We start from the raw sequence: 16,697 nt of genomic DNA on the forward strand, positions 1-16,697 counted from the left end.
CTGCTCACACAGCTTGGAGAGAATTGAATGGTTCAGTACCTGTGAAGGGATCTGGGGATGGGAAAGTGTGTGGAGGGTGTCTTCCTTTTCACAGCCACCCCAGGAAGCTGCCTCTCCCGTTGCACTGTGGACGTGTTCCACTCAGCAATAGTGGAGTGGAGCAAGGGGATAGGAAGCAGCCAGGGGGAATAGCAGCTCTGTGTGATGTATACCACCTCAAGACAATCTGAAATTATAACTAAACCACTGTAAAAGTAGAAGTAGCTTGCCAGAACGAGGAGTAATGGTCTCAAGTTGCAGTGGGGGAGGTTTAGATTGGATATTAGGAAAAACTTTTTCACTAAGAGGGTGGTGAAACACTGGAATGCATTACCTAGGGAGGTGGTAGAATCTCCTTCCTTAGAGGTTTTTAAGGTCAGGCTTGACAAAGCCCTGGCTGGGATGATTTAACTGGGAATTGGTCCTGCTTCGAGCAGGGGGTTGGACTAGATGACCTTCTGGGGTCCCTTCCAACCCTGATATTCTATGATTCTGTGGCATTTCAACACCATGGAGAAGGTCTATGTATGTATATGGCATATCGCATGGCAATGCTTTGGAGCAGTGGTGGCAGCTGTGAAACCCCGGGAGAAGCCCAGTGATTGGTGGGCTTGTTCCCTGCCAGTCACAACATCCATACGTTTCAATGGCCAATTCCCTTCCCAAATCCATCATACCCTGAGTAAAATCTCAGCTCCACTCATGTCAATGGCAAAAACTCCATAGATTTCAGTGGGGCCAGGACTTCTGCAATATCCTCTCTTGGGGCCTGAAGATCTGTTTTCCCCTGATGGTCATTTCAACCTCAAAGTGGGGGAGGATTTAGCTTTATGTATCATATAACCATTTAGCTTAGTCATATTCAGTGAAAACAGATCTCCCCCCGCCCACTTACTTATTAATTTGAACCCACACAATAGCAGTGGATGAAATGGAAACATTAGTTCCCTTCTTCATAAATTCTTTCATGGACTGCATGTATCTTCACTGGTGTGACTGAGTAGTTTTTGCCACATATGGAAATAAATCTACTCTTGGCTCCTGGAAAATCACCTTTTTTATCTGCTTCACTTTCGAAATAACAGCCCTCTACCAAAAAGTTACATTCAACATGACTATTTCTTTTAGTATCTTGCACCTCATTAGGCAAATCTGCTTGCAGCCCAATGTCCTCCTTTCTTCTTCTTAACTCTAGGTCTTCCAATAAAAAATCCTGTAGATTCCATCAAACTCAGTAATGGTCTAATGGCTCATAGAATCATAAAATATTAGGGTTGGAAGAGACCTCAGGAGGTCATCTAGTCCAATCCCCTGCTCAAAGCAGGACCAACACCAACAAAATCATCCCAGCCAAGGCTTTATCAAGCTGGGCCTTAAAATACTCTAAGAATGGAGATTCCACCATCTCCCTACGTAACCCATTCCAGTGCTTCACCACCCTCCTAGGGAAATAGTGTTTCCCAATATCCAATCTAGACCTCCCCCACTGAAACTTGAAACGATTGCTTCTTGTTCTGTCATCTGCCGCCATTGAGAACAGCCGAGCTCCATCTTTTGGAACCCCCCTGTAGGTAATTGAAGGCTGCTATCAAATCCCCCCTCACTCTTCTCTTCTGCAGACTAAATAACCCCCGTTCCCTCAGCTTCTCCTCGTAAGTCATGTGCCCAAAGCCCTCTAATCATTTTCATTGTCTTCCGCTGTACTCTCTCCAATTTATCCACATCCCTTTTGTAGTGGGGGGACCAAAACTGGACACAATACTCCAGGTGTAGCCTCACCAGTGTCGAATAGAGGGGAATAATCACTTCCCTTGATTTGCTGGCAATGCTCCTACTAATACAGCCCAATATACCGTTGGCCTTCTTGGTAACAAGGGCACACTGCTGACTCATATCCAGCTTCTCATCCACTGAAATCCCCAGGTCCTTTTCTGAAGAACTGCTGTTTAGCCAGTTGATCCCCAGCCTGTAGCGGTGCATGGGATTCTTCCTTCCGAGTGCAGAACTCTGCACTTGTCCTTGTTGAACCTCATCAGATTTCTTTTGGCCCAATCCTCCAATTTGTCTAGGTCACTCTAGACCCTATCCCTACCCTCCATCATATCTACCTCTCCCAACAATTTAGTGTCATCTGCAAACTTGCTGAGGGTGCAATTAATCCCATCATCCAGATCATTAATAAAGATCTTGAATAAAACCGACCCCAGGACCGACTCCTGGGGCACTCTGCTTGATTCTAGCTGCCAACTAGACATGAAGTCATTGATCACTACCCATTGAGCCCGACAATCTAGCCAGCTTTCTATCCACCCTATAGTCCATTCATCCAATCCATACTTTTTTAACTTGCTAGCAAGAATACTGTGGGAGACCGTATCAAAAGCTTTGCTAAAGTCAAGATATATCACATCCACTGCTTTCTCCATATCCACAGAGCCAGTTATCTCATCATAGAAGGCAATCTGGTTGGTCAGGCATGACTTGCCCTTCGTGAATCCATGTTCACTGTTCCTGATCACCTTCCTCTCCTCCAAGTGCTTCAAAATGGATTCCTTGAGGACCTGCTCCATGATTTTGCCGGGGACTGAAGTGAGGCTGACTGGTCCCTTTTTAAAATATGGACACTTTTTGCCTTTTCCCAATTGTTGCAAGGATCCCTTTAGCATTTTATTTACAATCACACTAGTCCTCAGCATGCCCCAAATCACTCATTTTAATTTTTAATACTATTTCCCAAGGATTCATATTTGAAATGCCAAGTCGTGTTTTCTTTTATCATGTGCTGCAGCGAATTAACCTTAGCTGTAAGAACTTGGCATTTCTTTCCCCAGTTTCCAGTTCTGCCTGATTCTGATCTCAAGCTGCTGTAAATCAGAAGTAACTGCATTAAAGTCAATGGACCACTAGTGTAAAACCAGCGTAACTGAGAGGAGAGTCAGGTCCAAGATTTAATAATGAGTTCAGTACCCTGATGATCAGATTGCCAAACTCATGGCCCACAGAAACCAGTCTGCCAACAAAATAATCCATTTTCAAAGTGAGTCTCCATTTTTGTGTCCAAGGATTCTGTGTTCCTCAAGATTATTACTTTGATTGGTTCCAAGAGTCTGTAAGCCTAGGAAAGCATGACATACTTTAAAGTATTCTGTCCGGTGACTTTAACTGATGAAAGCTAGCAATGAGTCAGTAGTTGTCTTTTGTAACCACATGGGCTGGTTCATATGGATATACAGAGAAGTGCTTACCTACACAAGTGTGATTGTTGGCTGCTAACTGGAACCCAGAGTTGCACTGGCAGTAATAGGAACCTGGAGTGTTCACACATCTATGGTGGCAGTATGGAGGGAGATTGCATTCATCTATGTCTGTTACCATAACAAGAGCAAAACAGTAAAAATGTTAGCTCAAATGTAATAACAAAAGTTCACTGTTGCCATCTTGTGCCCAAATAAATAGTGTAAAGTGATCTGATTAAATGAAAAGAGAGAAGCTAATTTGCAACTCAATTCTGCTCCAACTTAAGTCCCTCCTTTACTTCAATGGGAGCAGCATTGTGTTCTTTCTCTTGTCTTCACGCCTTAAGTTTCGTTAAAATCAGCTTTACACTGAGTGTGTTTGCTCAGCCAATGATGTCAATACACATAAACATTATCCTTTATTCAGTGTTTAAATTATACCCTTACTGTAGTATTGATCTCTTTATTTGTTCTGTAAACTTAGAACATGCTTCCTGACCGGATCTTGACCAGACATAAAGTGGACGAGCAGAGTGGCTCTCATGATCCTTTCCTAAACAAAAGTACACATAGCAGCAACTTAATGCTAAACCTCTGTAGCTCCATTAGCAATTCAGAATCTAAGCACTCGCTCTGTCCCCAGTCCATGGGAGTGACAGGGGTCTGAAGTGAGCAGGGAAAGAAGTGGAGAGCTGGGATTTCAGGGGAATGTGGGCTCCATCCCCCAACAGGACTTGGCCAGCTACTCAGAAGACTCCCCTCACTCCTCACCATCTCTTCCTAGGCAAGACAGTACAGCAGTTCCCTATAGCCACTGGCTGCCGGCCCCTGGCTGTGCTCTCTGACTCTGTGGAGGAAATAAGATTGCATGATTGAAGCCAATGTTGTCTCAGGCAGTATTAACTTTCCCTGCAGACTGGCCATAATTCTGGGGTGGAGCATGCTGCCTTTCCCAGTTTCAGCATTCCTAAAGTGCAGCCGAGCGGGTATTCCACCTACAAACTGTATAAAGTGTTCAACAGCCCTACCTTGACCTCTTGGCACGTTGCAAGCTATGCATGGGTCAAGCCACAGGCACTGATGGGCCTCTGCCTCAGCTCATGTGCATCTGCAGAACAGTTTCTATGACTAATAGCTAAGTTGGCCATGCATGCACGGGAGAATCTTCTTTAGCTTAGCAAAAGAAATCCATGCAAAGTTCTATGCATGTAGAGAATGTGATCTCTAAAAGGCTCAGCACTCAGTCAAATAAATCCCAGTTTTCACTGGAACACAGTGAAAGGCAGTTCTCATTTTCATGCCAAATTTAGAGTTTCCTACCCCCAGCTGTTTCTGTTGTAGATGTATTTTTTTACAATGGGGAAAGTGTTCATTTTTTCACTTTAATATTAAAAAATGACTTTACCCCTTTTTTCAAAAACTTAGTAGTCTCACGTCCAAAAGCTGAGAATTTTAGACAGTTATGAGTGATGGGAAACAGGGCTTCGATTGAACAGGGTTTGGCAATCTTAACTACAGGGGGTGCTCACTACAGCTCTTTTATTTCAGAGAAACAGTAGTTCCATTGAATCTTTTGAGTTCCATAAGACTATGCTTGTGCTTAAAGTTACTTCTCTGTGTGTATATATTTGCAAGCTCAGACCCTAAGTCAGTGTGAGTTTAGTGTGAAGGACTTGGCTATACCATTTGTGCGCATGATTCTATGAAAGACTATGGGAAACCTTAGGTAGGCAGGATTTGATCAGAGAACCAAATTTTCTGTTTGAAAGAATGTTGCCAAAAAAAGTTTCCTTGTATCTGCAGTCTCCATGTTTCAGAAAATATCTTTGTTGCATCTGAACAAACTTTATAAAAAAATCAAACCCTTAAATCAAATAATAAAAAAAAACCTCATCAAGACACATTTTTTGAGTAAATTAAAAATAAAATTAAAGTTAGAAAAGGGTCTTTTTCTGCCTTCAAGCCAGAAAAAGTCTGGAATAATTTTGTTCAAACTTTAAAGGATAATTTCCTCCCAGGATAAGAGACTTTATCAAGGTTTTGCCCCAAATGATTTTTTCTGGCTCACTTAGGAGTGGTTTTATTATGAAGTGCTGACAGTACTTAACTGTAGCATTGTTTTTGTGCTGTTTTATACTCTGACCTAAGTCACACAGGGGGAAGTAGGAGAAGGGAAACTTTCCCTTCTAGAGAGCATATGTATATTTTAATTTAAACATACATATAAAACTTTGACTTTTAGTAATTTATCATGATGGTTCTTTACTTTCAATGTTACATTAGACCTTTATGTACAAGCTGAACCCTAATTCTGTTGAAATGAAAAGGAGTTACTGTACAATGGGAATATACCTTCTAGTGAAAGCATAACTTTTTTTATAAGAATCAACAACTTGTCAAAATGATTCCCCTATCTATATGCCAAACTACTCATCCTGGTCCTGCACAGAAAACTGGCAAATATAAGTCATTGAGAATCTTTCCATTGACTTCAAGCCAGGGAGTGTGACAGCATCCCCAGCACCCTAGTTCCAGCACCTATGCCATCACCTTGTCTGATCCAGTGTATATTGCAGAGGTACTATTAGACATCAGCTAATGATATGCCTTTTATTCTACTATTTCACACTTTTCTTACATGTGACAAATGTATGGCCTAATCTTGTGACCCTTGTGAAGGCAACACTTCCAGTGAAGTCAAGATTTGAATCCAGTTCCTTCATGAATTAGGGCTTATTATTATGTGAGTAGTTCAGAGTTTACAGCCCCTGCTCTTGGCTCTTAGGGATTCAGAACAGTGGCTGATATGTCACAAAGAGAAGATATCTGGACCCAAAATTTCCACTGAGTATAAGCTCTTCAAGGCAGGGACTGTGTTGTCTTGTGTGTCTACACAGTGCCTAGGCCTATAACGCTGGATCTAACTCTTACTAAAGTCAATGGAAAGACTGCCACTGATATTAATGGGAGTTGCACTTGGCTCACAATTGTGCTGAGGGCAATTGGGCACTACCCCCATACAAGTAATAAATATGGTAACAGCTAAATTCAATTAAAAGTATTGAAAATGCTTAAAATAGTTTGCAGCTACATCCTTTAGAAACTATTTACTTTTCATCCATCATCTTTCTAAACAGGCCCTCTGACAGCAATTCTGGGCCCCAGGGCAGAACAGTCAATGGGCCCCCAGCCTGCGCGGATGCGTCCGCCTGACATTTAGGTGGTGATGCTGCCTGCGCTGGCTGGTGCCCAGCAAGCTGCTGCCAGCTGTGCTGCTGGGCACGCTCTTCTGGCATGGCCATGGCTTCTACGCGCCCACCTGGCTGCCTGCGCCGCTGCTGGGACCATCCTGCGTGTGCCTAGGAGCCCTGACAGCGATGACTGGTGGGAGGGACTCAAAGAGGGGCACCAGCTAAGGGGAGGACATGTGACACCCCCACAAGACCCCTCCCACGTTATTCCTCCCCACCCTGCCCCCAGCCTGCGCCCCCCACGCTTTCCCCAGCCCACGTTACCTGAGTGGGGGGGGGGCTCTGTCCTCCTGCTGTGCCAGCCCTGCTGTTCAGCTGCTCTTCTGGCCACCAGGCTCTGGAGCCATTCCCGAATGCTGCACGGTGCAGCACAGCAGCTGCCTGGGAGAGTGCCTGGCTGCGGCAGCAGCAGGCCACTCCCCTCAGGCTCTGCTTCTGGTGATAGTGGCCAAGTGAGCCGGAGTCCCCTGCCCTCCCTGGCATGCTCAGAGTCAGCTCCTGTCCCCAGAAGCTGAGCCTGGGCAGGGAGAGGGCTGCCGCTGTTGCTGCTCCCTGCCTTGCCCAGGCCTAGCTTTGGGGGATGGGAGCTGACTCTGAGCATGCCAGGGAGAGTTCTGGCTCACTCGGCCACTGTCACTGGAGAAGCTGAACCCCAGGGCAGCTGCTGCGCTGCACCGGGCAGCGTGGCCAGAAGAGGAGAGGCTCTGTCCCCTCCTTTTCCCTTCCGGCTCTGGCCCCACCCCTTTCTCTCCCCAGCCAAGGCTGGCTGCTGGGTCAAGTGCCCTGAGCAGGTGTCTGGGGAGAGTGGGTGGCCAACCCTTCCTGCCCTCCACCCCCGGTGTCACCTCTGAGCCTTGAGCTACAGCGGTGGATAATGGGCCCTACGGCCCTTTTAAATTACCCTGGCCCCTGGGCAATTGCCCCTTTTGCCCACCCCATTGGCAGGCCTGTTTCTAAACTATGTGGAGTTACTTTATAATTCCACATAAAGTTTGAAAATGGACCTTGATAGCCAATGAACATCGCTTATGCTAGTTCAGAACTTACCAACACACTGTTCCCCTCGTTTCTGGTAACCTGAGGGACACTGGCAGCTGAAAGACCCTCTTAAATTGACGCATACTTGATCTGCCCTGCAGTTATGGGTTCCTGTTGCACATTCATCTATATCTTCATAAAAAAGCAAACACAACATTAGTCAGAAACTTTGGTTCAAATTTAAAAATTTTTACCCATCTCCAAACCATGCTTTAAATGAAGATAGCAAGTTTCAAATCCATTCAAAAGATTTTTATGCCAGGGTTTATTCTATTTACAGAACACACAACACTGTTGTGACATTCCCCTCTGGTGTTATCTGGACTGGTGATCTGCTAGATCACTCCAATCCTTGACTCTGGGAGCCAGCCTTACCCTGCTCTGCTGTGAGAACCCCCATTCATGGGCTGTTCACGCACAGCCTCTGGTAAGCTGCTCCTTGGATTGTTTCAGAGTAACAGCCGTGTTAGTCTGTATTCGCAAAAAGAAAAGGAGGACTTGTGGCACCTTATAGTCTCTAAGGTGCCACAAGTCCTCCTTTTCTTTTTCCTTGGATTGTGCAACTGAATGACACTAGCCAATACCTCCGACCTCAGACAAAACCCTAGGAACCTCCATCTTGCAGTGCCCAGTTTTGCCCACTGGATGCTGCAAGCTTATATGAGTTTGTAAATTTAACAAAAAAATTAATATGTACCAGGCTTGTTATCCTAAGGGAAGTCTCTGACATGCTTCAAACCAAATGCACTGCTTCAGGTAGAATAAACAAACAGATTCATTACTACAAAGATAAATGTTAAGTGACTATGAATCAAAGCATAACAAATCAGGTTTGGTCAAATGAAATAAAAGCAAAATGCATTCTAAGCTGATCTTAACACTTTCAGTGCCCTTACAAACTTAGATGCTTCTCACCACAGGCTGGCTGGTTGCTCTTCAGCCAGGCTCTCCCCTTTGATCAGCGCTTCAGTCATTTGGTGTGGTGTCGGTAGATGTAGGTGGAAAAGAGAGGAAGAGCATGGCAAAGTCTCTCCCTTTTATAATATTCTTTCTTCCCTCTTGACTTTGCCCTCCTGCCTTCAGAGTCAGATGAGCATTACCTCATTGCGGTCCCAAACTGACCAAAGGAAGCGGGGGGGGGGGGTGACTCACTCAAGAGTCCAACAAATCCTTTTGTTGCTGCCTAGGCCAGCATCCTTTTTTCCTGTGAGGCTGGGCTGGATTTGTCCCATACCTGCCTTGATGAGGTTTGAACTGCCTCTCTGCTTTTGGAGAGTTTTTCACTGGGCTTATTTTATGCCATGAGGATACATTTTCAGCCTCATAACTACGTAGATGAAATTATAACCTATAACATTACTTGAACAACAATGCTCAGTGCATCATGAGCCTTCCAAAGACACATGACATGACAAACTTTGCATTGGGTACCACACAATCATTTTACTAGGATGAACATGGGGGTGCTGGGTGTTTCCCCGAGGTACAGAACATCACAACTGTCTTATTCCTTTGGGTCACAAAACAAAGATTTCTAACAGTTCTTAAATCTGACTGATTGTGTCTTAAAATATTTCCAGTATTAATTTTTTTCTCCATAGGAATTTATTCTATGTGGGGCTGGTAGCACCACTTATTAATGTTGCTGGATGCTCCCCATTATAAGACCTGTTTTCAATTGCTTACAACTTTGCCAAATATTAACTATTTGGGATGAAACTGTCACTGCTGGATATCTTTTGTAGGTTGCATATTTTGGAAAATTTCAGCTATAATGCTTCAACTGTTTCCAAGAATGAGACTAGTGAAAAATATGTTGTTCTGTGCATGTTACAAAAAATTCTGGTGACCTCTTTTTGTCCTGAGAAAGAGACAAGTTTCATTTAGAAGCCCAAGCGCAGGACTGGAGTTTAAAGGGCTCTAGGATGGGGCTGAAGACCTGGCAGTGGGCTAACCATTTGTTGAACTTTGTTACCCTGGGAAGGCAACTGAAGTGAAGGAGTGACCTGGCTGGAAAGCTGGGTACATCACAGGACCCTAAAGGTGAATAGTCTTCAGGGAGAAAGCCCTGGGGACATTGTTCCATACCAGGGCAGGGACAGACTTAAAGCTAGCTCAGAAGGTGCTGAGAACTGAGCCCAGAGACAGTGCTGCAGGTACCAACAAGGGCATAGTGATAGGCCCTGTTGTACTTTTGTTACCCCGGAAGGGACATGCTTGTTTGTTCACATATCGACAGTGTGTGAACTGGCTGGAGGGCTGGGGCCACTGAAGACCCACCTGACGAGGTTAACAGCTGACAGGGGGTGCTGGGAGCAGAAAGAGAGAGAGTGCAGGTTCACACCCAACTGAGAGGAGGCACTCACGAGCGGTGAGTGTCCCCCATCACAAATCCATTGGCAAAATGTCTCATCCTTCTGTAGTGCTGGTCTATGTACAGGACTAAACAAACTACTACTATCAGTTACTTGTTAGCTCAAGTGGCAGAGGTCTGTGTAGCACATCTAAAGATTCCAACCCTGGTGATGAACCGTGTGAATGTCACTATAAGGCCACACAAAGAATTTTTTTTTAAGTTAGGAAATTACACACACAAAATGACATCAAGAGAACATTACTAAGTTTGCAAAGTTAAAGCACTTAAAGCTAGGAAATGACAGAATTAAGGTTGTTCATACACCTGAATCTGCCCTCCTTCTACATACACATTATTATAGTGGTTTAGATCATGGCATCAAGAGCATACTTATGAAGTTTGGGGTTGATACCAAGTTGGGAGGATTCAAAGTGCTTTGGAAGTTAGGATTAAAATTCAAAATGATCTGGACAATCTGGAGAAATGGTCTGCAGTAAATAGGATGAAATTCAATAAGGACAAATGCAAAGGACTCCACTTAGGATGGAACAATCAGTTGCACACATACAAAATGGGAAATGACTGCCTTGGCAAGAGTGCTGCAGAAAGGGATCAAATTGGATCACAAGCTAAATATGAGTCAACAGTGTAACACTGTTGAAAAAAAAAAAAGCAAATATCATTCTGGGATGTATTAGCAGGAGTATTGCGATCAGACAGGAGAAGTAATTTTTCCACTCTACTCTGCTCTGATAATTAGGGCCCTACCAAATTCAAGGTCCATTTTGGTCAATTTCACGGTCATATGATTTTAAAAATAATAAACTTTATGATATCAGCTATTTAAATCTGAAATTATACAGTGTTGTAATTGTAGGGGTCCTGACACAAAAAGGAGTTGTGGGAGGGTCGCAAGGTTCATAGAATAGAATATCATACAATCATAGAATATCAGGGTTGGAAGGTATCTCAGGAGGTCATCTAGTCCAACCCCCTGCTCAAAGCAGGACCAATCCCCAACTAAATCATCCCAGTCAGGGCTTTGTCAAGCCAGACCTTAAAAACTTCTAAGGAAAGAGATTCCACCACCTCCCTAGGTAACCCGTTCCACTGCTTCACCACCCTCCTAGTGAAAAAGTTTTTCCTAATAGCCAACCTAAACCTCCCCAACTGCAACTTGAGACCATTACTCCTTCTTCTGTCATCTGCTACCACTGACAACAGGCTAGATCCATCCTCTTTGGAACCCCCTTTCAGGTAGTTGAAAGCAGCTATCAAATCCCCCCTCATTCTTCTCTTCTGCAGACTAAATAATTCCAGTCCCCTCAGCCTCTCCTCATAAGTCATGTGCTCCATCCCCCTAATCATTTTTGTTGCCCTCCGCTGGACTCTTTCCAATTTTTCCACATCATTCTTGTACTGTGGGGCGCCAAACTTGACACAGTACTCCAGATACTGTGAATAGAGGGGAATGATCACGTCCCTCGATCTGCTGGCAATGCCCCTACATATACATCCCAAAATACCATTAGCCTTCTTGGCAACAAGGGCACTCTGTTGACTCATATCCAGCTTCTTGTCCACTGTAACCGCTAGGTCCTTTTCTGCAGAACTGCTGTCTAACCACTCGGTCCCTAGTCTGTAGCAGTGCATGGGATTCTTTCTTCCTAAGCGCAGACTGTGCACTTGTCCTTGTTGAACCTCATCAGATTTCTTTTGGCCCAATCCTCTAATTTGTCTAGGTCCCTCTGTATCCTATCCCTACCCTCCAGCATATCTACCTCTCCTCCCAGTTTAGTGTCATCTGCAAACTTGCTGAGGGTGCAGTCCACGCCATCCTCCAGATCATTAATGAAGATATTGAACAAAACCGTTATGAACAAAACCCAAAAGGGAGATGCAGGTGGGTCACAAGGTTATTGTAGGGGGCGTTGTGGTACTGCTACCCTTACTTCTGCATTGCTGCTGACAGCGGCGCTGCCTTCAGAGCTGGGCAGCTGGAGAGCGGTGGCTTCTGGCTGTGAGTTCAGCTCTGAAGGCAGAGCCACCACCAGCAGCAGTGCAGAAGTCAGGGTGGCAATGGTATGGTATTGTCACCCTGACTTCTGTGTTGCTGCCTATAGAGCTGGGCCCTCAGTTAGCAGCTGCCACTGTCTGGCAGCCCAGCTCTGAAGGCATCAGTGCAGAAGTAAAGGGTGGCATGGTATGGTGCTGCCTTCAGAGCTGGGTGCCCAGCCAACGGCCCCCACTCTCCAGCTGCCCAGCTCTGAAGGCAGCAGAGAACTAAGGGTGGCAATACTTCAACCCCCCTAAAATAACCTTGTGACCCACCTGCAATTGCCTTTTGGGTCAGGAACCCCAATTTAAGAAGCGCTGGTCTCCCCCATTAAATCTGTATAGTATAGTGTAAAAGCACACAAAAGACCAGATTTCACGGTCTGTGACACATTTTTCATGGCCGTAAATTTGGTGTAGCCCTACTGATATGGCCTCAACTGGAGTATTGTGTCCAGTTTTGGGTGCCACATTTCAGGAAAGATGTGGACAAATTCGAAAAAGTCCAGAGAACAGTAACAAAAATGATTAAAGGTCTACAAAACATGACCTATGAGGGAAGATTGAAAAAATTGGGTTTGTTTAGTCTGAAGAAGAGAAGACTGAGAAGGGACATGATAACAGTTTTCAAGTACATAAAAGGTTTTTACAAGGAGGAGGGGAAAATTATTCCCATTAACCTCTGAGGATAGGAGAAGAAGCAATGGGCTTAAATTGAAGCAAGGATGGTTTAGGTCGGACTTTAGGAAAAACTTCCTAACTGTCAGGATGGTTAAGTGCTGGAATAAATTGCCTAGGGAGGTTGTGGAATCTCCATCATTGGAGATTTTAAAGAGCAGGTTAGACAAACACCTGTCAGGGATGGTCTAGATAATACTTAGTCCTGCCATGAGTGCAGGGGACTGGACTAGATGACGTCTCGAGGTCCCTTCCAGTCCTATGATTCTATTCTATTTTTTCACAGAACCCTGGCCACATTCCGTACAGAGGATGGATCTGCTCTGGGGATGATCAGGTTAGTGTCCAAAGAAGGCTGTTGTATGTAGAATCCCTGCCTCATTTCTTGCAGAAGCTGGAAAGTGTGTACTATTTGTACCACTGGGGCAGGTGGGTCTAGGCCTGCCCATAAGTAAAGGCTTGTCCTTCAGATAAGGAGAAGGGACCACAAAGCCCAGGCTCCAAATGAGTTATTGAGACAACGAATGAAAAAAACAGGAGTGGGTGTGAGGTGAGAGTTTAAAAATGACGGATCCAGAGGAGAACCCCAAGCAGGGAACCCTGGACAGTGCCCACTGCTTCTCTAAAGTGTCCAAGGAATCTGTGGATGCTGCCCAGAGGAACTCTGCCTGGAGATGTGAGCAGACAAGGTACAGGAAATAGGCCCCACAGTCACGGTTGTGCCCAGCTTCCTCCTCTTGGAGTGATGGATGGCCATCTTGGCTAGTTCTAGGAGGCAGCTGACGATGAGGTCCTTTGACTTGGTGGGGCCAGGGATGGGGTACGCATAGATCAGGAGGAACAGGGATGGAAAATGTGTAGCAAATGAGGCAGGGTATTGCATGAAGAGAAAGGAGGGTCTCATGGTTAAGGCAGCTGAATGCTGCCCTAGAGCAGCAGTTCTCAAACTGTGGGTCAGGACCCCAAAGTGGGACACAACCCCATTTTAATGGGGTCGCCAGGGCTGGCATTAGACTTGCTGGGACCTGGGGCCGAAGACAAAGTCCGAGCCCCCACTGCTTCAGCCCTGGTGGCGGGGCTTGGGTTTTGGCTTCAGCCCTGGGTGATGGGACTCAGGCTACAGGCCCTCTGCCCAAGGCTGAAGTCCTTGGACTTTGGCTTTGGAGCCCCCGCCCACTGTGGTGGAGCTCAGGCTTCAGCTTTGACCACCCTCTTTCCCCCGCCCAAGGCGGGGCTTGGGCGGCCTCAGTCCTCTCTCCTGGGGTCATGTAGTAATTTTTGTTGTCAAAAAGGGGTTGCAGTGCAATGAAGTTTGAGAATCCCTACCCCAGAGACATTGATTCTACCCCTGCTTCTGGCAGAGAGAACCTACATGATGCTACTCAAATCACTTAAACCAAACTTTTCACAAGTGGGTGGCCACTAATTATTTTCCTCATTTTCTGATTGCCTGACTTCAGACCATGACTTGAGAAGTTCTGAGCACTCACAGCTGCAACTGAAGCCAATGGAAGCTGTGGTTTGAACATATAAATGCTATATAATGTTCAGTACGCTGAAAAATCAGGTTGTAGGAATTTCAAATTGGGCACCCAGAATTAGTGGATGGTTTTGACCTTATTTTGTGTGCCTCAGTTCCCAATCTTTAAAGCAGAAATAATAGTACTCTCTCACACACAACGGGGCTGAATAAAGTTTGCACAGGCAACTGAATTCTGGCATTTTCTAACTTTTAAATGCTTGACTTTGCAATCTTAACAATGTTCTTTTAATGTAGTCTTTTGTGCATGTAATTATATGTATGATTCAATGCAGTTTCTAAATCAGGCTGAATGCAGATATATAAAAGTATACAAAAGAGTAACTCTTGTGTTTTTCTGATATTCTGATTTGTTTTCTTCATAATATTTTGGTATACTTAGTTGTAATTACACTGTGTGTGTTGATAAGGATTGTATAAAACTAATTACAATTTGCTTTATCGTTGATCAGCCAACTTGTTTCTTAGAGTTTCTTATTGTAACCTGACATAGAACAGTGAAAGAACTGGAGGGAGAGAGATAGCTCAGTGGTTTGAGCATTGGCCTGCTAAATCCAGGATTGTGAGCTCAATCCTTGAGGGGGCCATTTTGGGATCTGGGGCAAAAATGGGGGATTGGTCCTGCTTTGAGCAGGGGGTTGGACTAGATGACCTCCTGAGGTCCCTTCCAACCCTGATATTCTATGACTTCGTAATGGTGGCATTCTACACAAACTGGTGGCTGTAGGCTGAATAAACAACTTCCTTATAACTCATGATCTCTAGTTTACAAATCTCAGCTGAACTCTCTCTTTGTAAAAGTGGCAAAGAGTCCTGTGGCACCTTATAGACTATCACCCATGAAAGCTTATGCTCCAAAACGTCTGTTAGTCTATAAAGTGCCACAGGACTCTTTGCCACTTTTACAGATCCAGACTAACACAGCTACTCCTCTGATAACTCTCTATTTGTACAGGCACTGGGGATCTTAGAACATCACCTGTGGAAGATTCTGGGTGATGCCTTGGAAAAAGTGATGGATTCTTTCACATATCAAATGAAAATAATTTTGACCACAAAATTCAATAAAAAATAAACTATCAACAGTTTGAATTAATTCTCAGTATTTGCCCTTTTCTCAAATGTCCAAATATTTGCTGAATACTTCCTCTCAATCTGACAGCTCAAATAAAGGTCTAACTCTTGTGCTGTCCTTTTCATTTCTGCATGTTACCAGTTCTGAAGTCAGCATACTAATACAGAAGTAGCTGGCTCCACTGTCCTGGACTGACAGTTGAGAAGCTCGTGCTCAGATGCAGAGCAGGTTTTTCACGCACTAGACCAGGCTGCCCAGGCTGTCACAGAGCAGACAGGCCATTAAGGGCTTGATCCAAAGTGCAGTGAAGTCAATATGACTCTTTGCATTGACTTCAATGTGCTTTGTATGAGACTCCTAGTCTTTGCATAAAAATGGAGGAAAGCTGTTTATACTTTCACCTTTTTGACAATATTCCTGGAACGAGGTACATTTAACCTCTGATTATAAGTAAATGGGTAGAAGTGTCACTGCTCCAGAGCAAGCAATGGTCTGGACAAAAAGCCTTGCCAGAGGGACAGAGGCTTCTCAGTAACAGTAAAGCATTCTGCAATAAGATAGTGTAAATAAATGTTAATTTTATTTCTTCTTTATGAACTCATCAGTCTGTCATGAGAAACTTGGTACAACTCACTTTTGTTAAAGGGTTTTACACCTACTCCATCACATCCTGTGCTATTGTTGCTTTCTCAGAGTTCAGTTTTTAAATGACTGGGCCACTTTAACACTCTCTCACTAATGGAGAGTTAAGTTTGTCATGAATGCTTGCTTTATCGGATTGTGAAGTAGACTAGTCTTGTAAGTAGTGGCTACCTTTGCTGGAAAACTTAGCTTCAGCTCTAACAAGTAGATCTGTGCTGGGGTGTATAGGCCCACATGGACAAGTAAGGGGCCAGAAAGGTCCTGGCAGCAGGGCTAGCCCCACTCTTCCAGCCTTTTCAATTATGCATGATAGGGAGGAGGCCTTTAAAAGGGAGGAAAAAGCAGGCAGGGGCAGGGGCAGGAGTGGGAGGAGAGCCCTAAACAGCAGACTGCAGGAGTGATTCCTGAAGCTGTACAGGGAACTCTTCCTCAGGGTCCGGGTGAAGGTTTCCTGCCTAGAATACAGCGGACTCTTAAGGTAACAGAGACAGACCCAGTCAGAGCGATTTCCCCAAACCCATTACATGGGGGCTGGATCATTGGCAGCACTATAGACTAGCCAGTTCCTCCCCAACCCTTTTTTCAGGTATTACAGGGAGCGAGTATCCCTGAATGCATGGGGTTTGTGACTTTCATTTTGATCCCTCAGCTGGAGATTTAAGGAGGACCATACAGGGCAGACTCCTGAAGCCATCACACACAGTAATGGTCAATTTCTCCGCTGCTGTCTCTGTAACATATTTTGTTTTTTATGGGACAGGGTTGTTAGCCCTGTGCCTAACCCCCA

The 16,697-nt window shown here is 44.8% G+C and overlaps 1 protein-coding gene across 4 annotated transcripts in view; it reads right to left on the reverse strand.

Moving 5' to 3' along the window:
* Positions 1 to 16,697, reverse strand: part of EFEMP1 (EGF-like fibulin extracellular matrix protein 1) — a 94,271-nt gene that overhangs the window by 17,488 nt on the left and 60,086 nt on the right. For all 4 annotated transcript variants that reach the window (XM_073339337.2, XM_073339336.2, XM_073339338.1 and 1 more), the window contains exons 5-6: positions 7,574 to 7,696; positions 3,285 to 3,404 (exon numbers count right to left, since the gene is read on the reverse strand). In XM_073339337.2, the coding sequence (XP_073195438.1) occupies positions 3,285 to 3,404; positions 7,574 to 7,696 (243 nt within the window). The remainder of the gene's footprint in view (positions 1 to 3,284; positions 3,405 to 7,573; positions 7,697 to 16,697) is intronic.

Source organism: Lepidochelys kempii, chromosome 3, assembly GCF_965140285.1.
Source record: "Lepidochelys kempii isolate rLepKem1 chromosome 3, rLepKem1.hap1, whole genome shotgun sequence".
In the NCBI taxonomy this organism is placed as follows: domain Eukaryota; kingdom Metazoa; phylum Chordata; order Testudines; family Cheloniidae; genus Lepidochelys; species Lepidochelys kempii.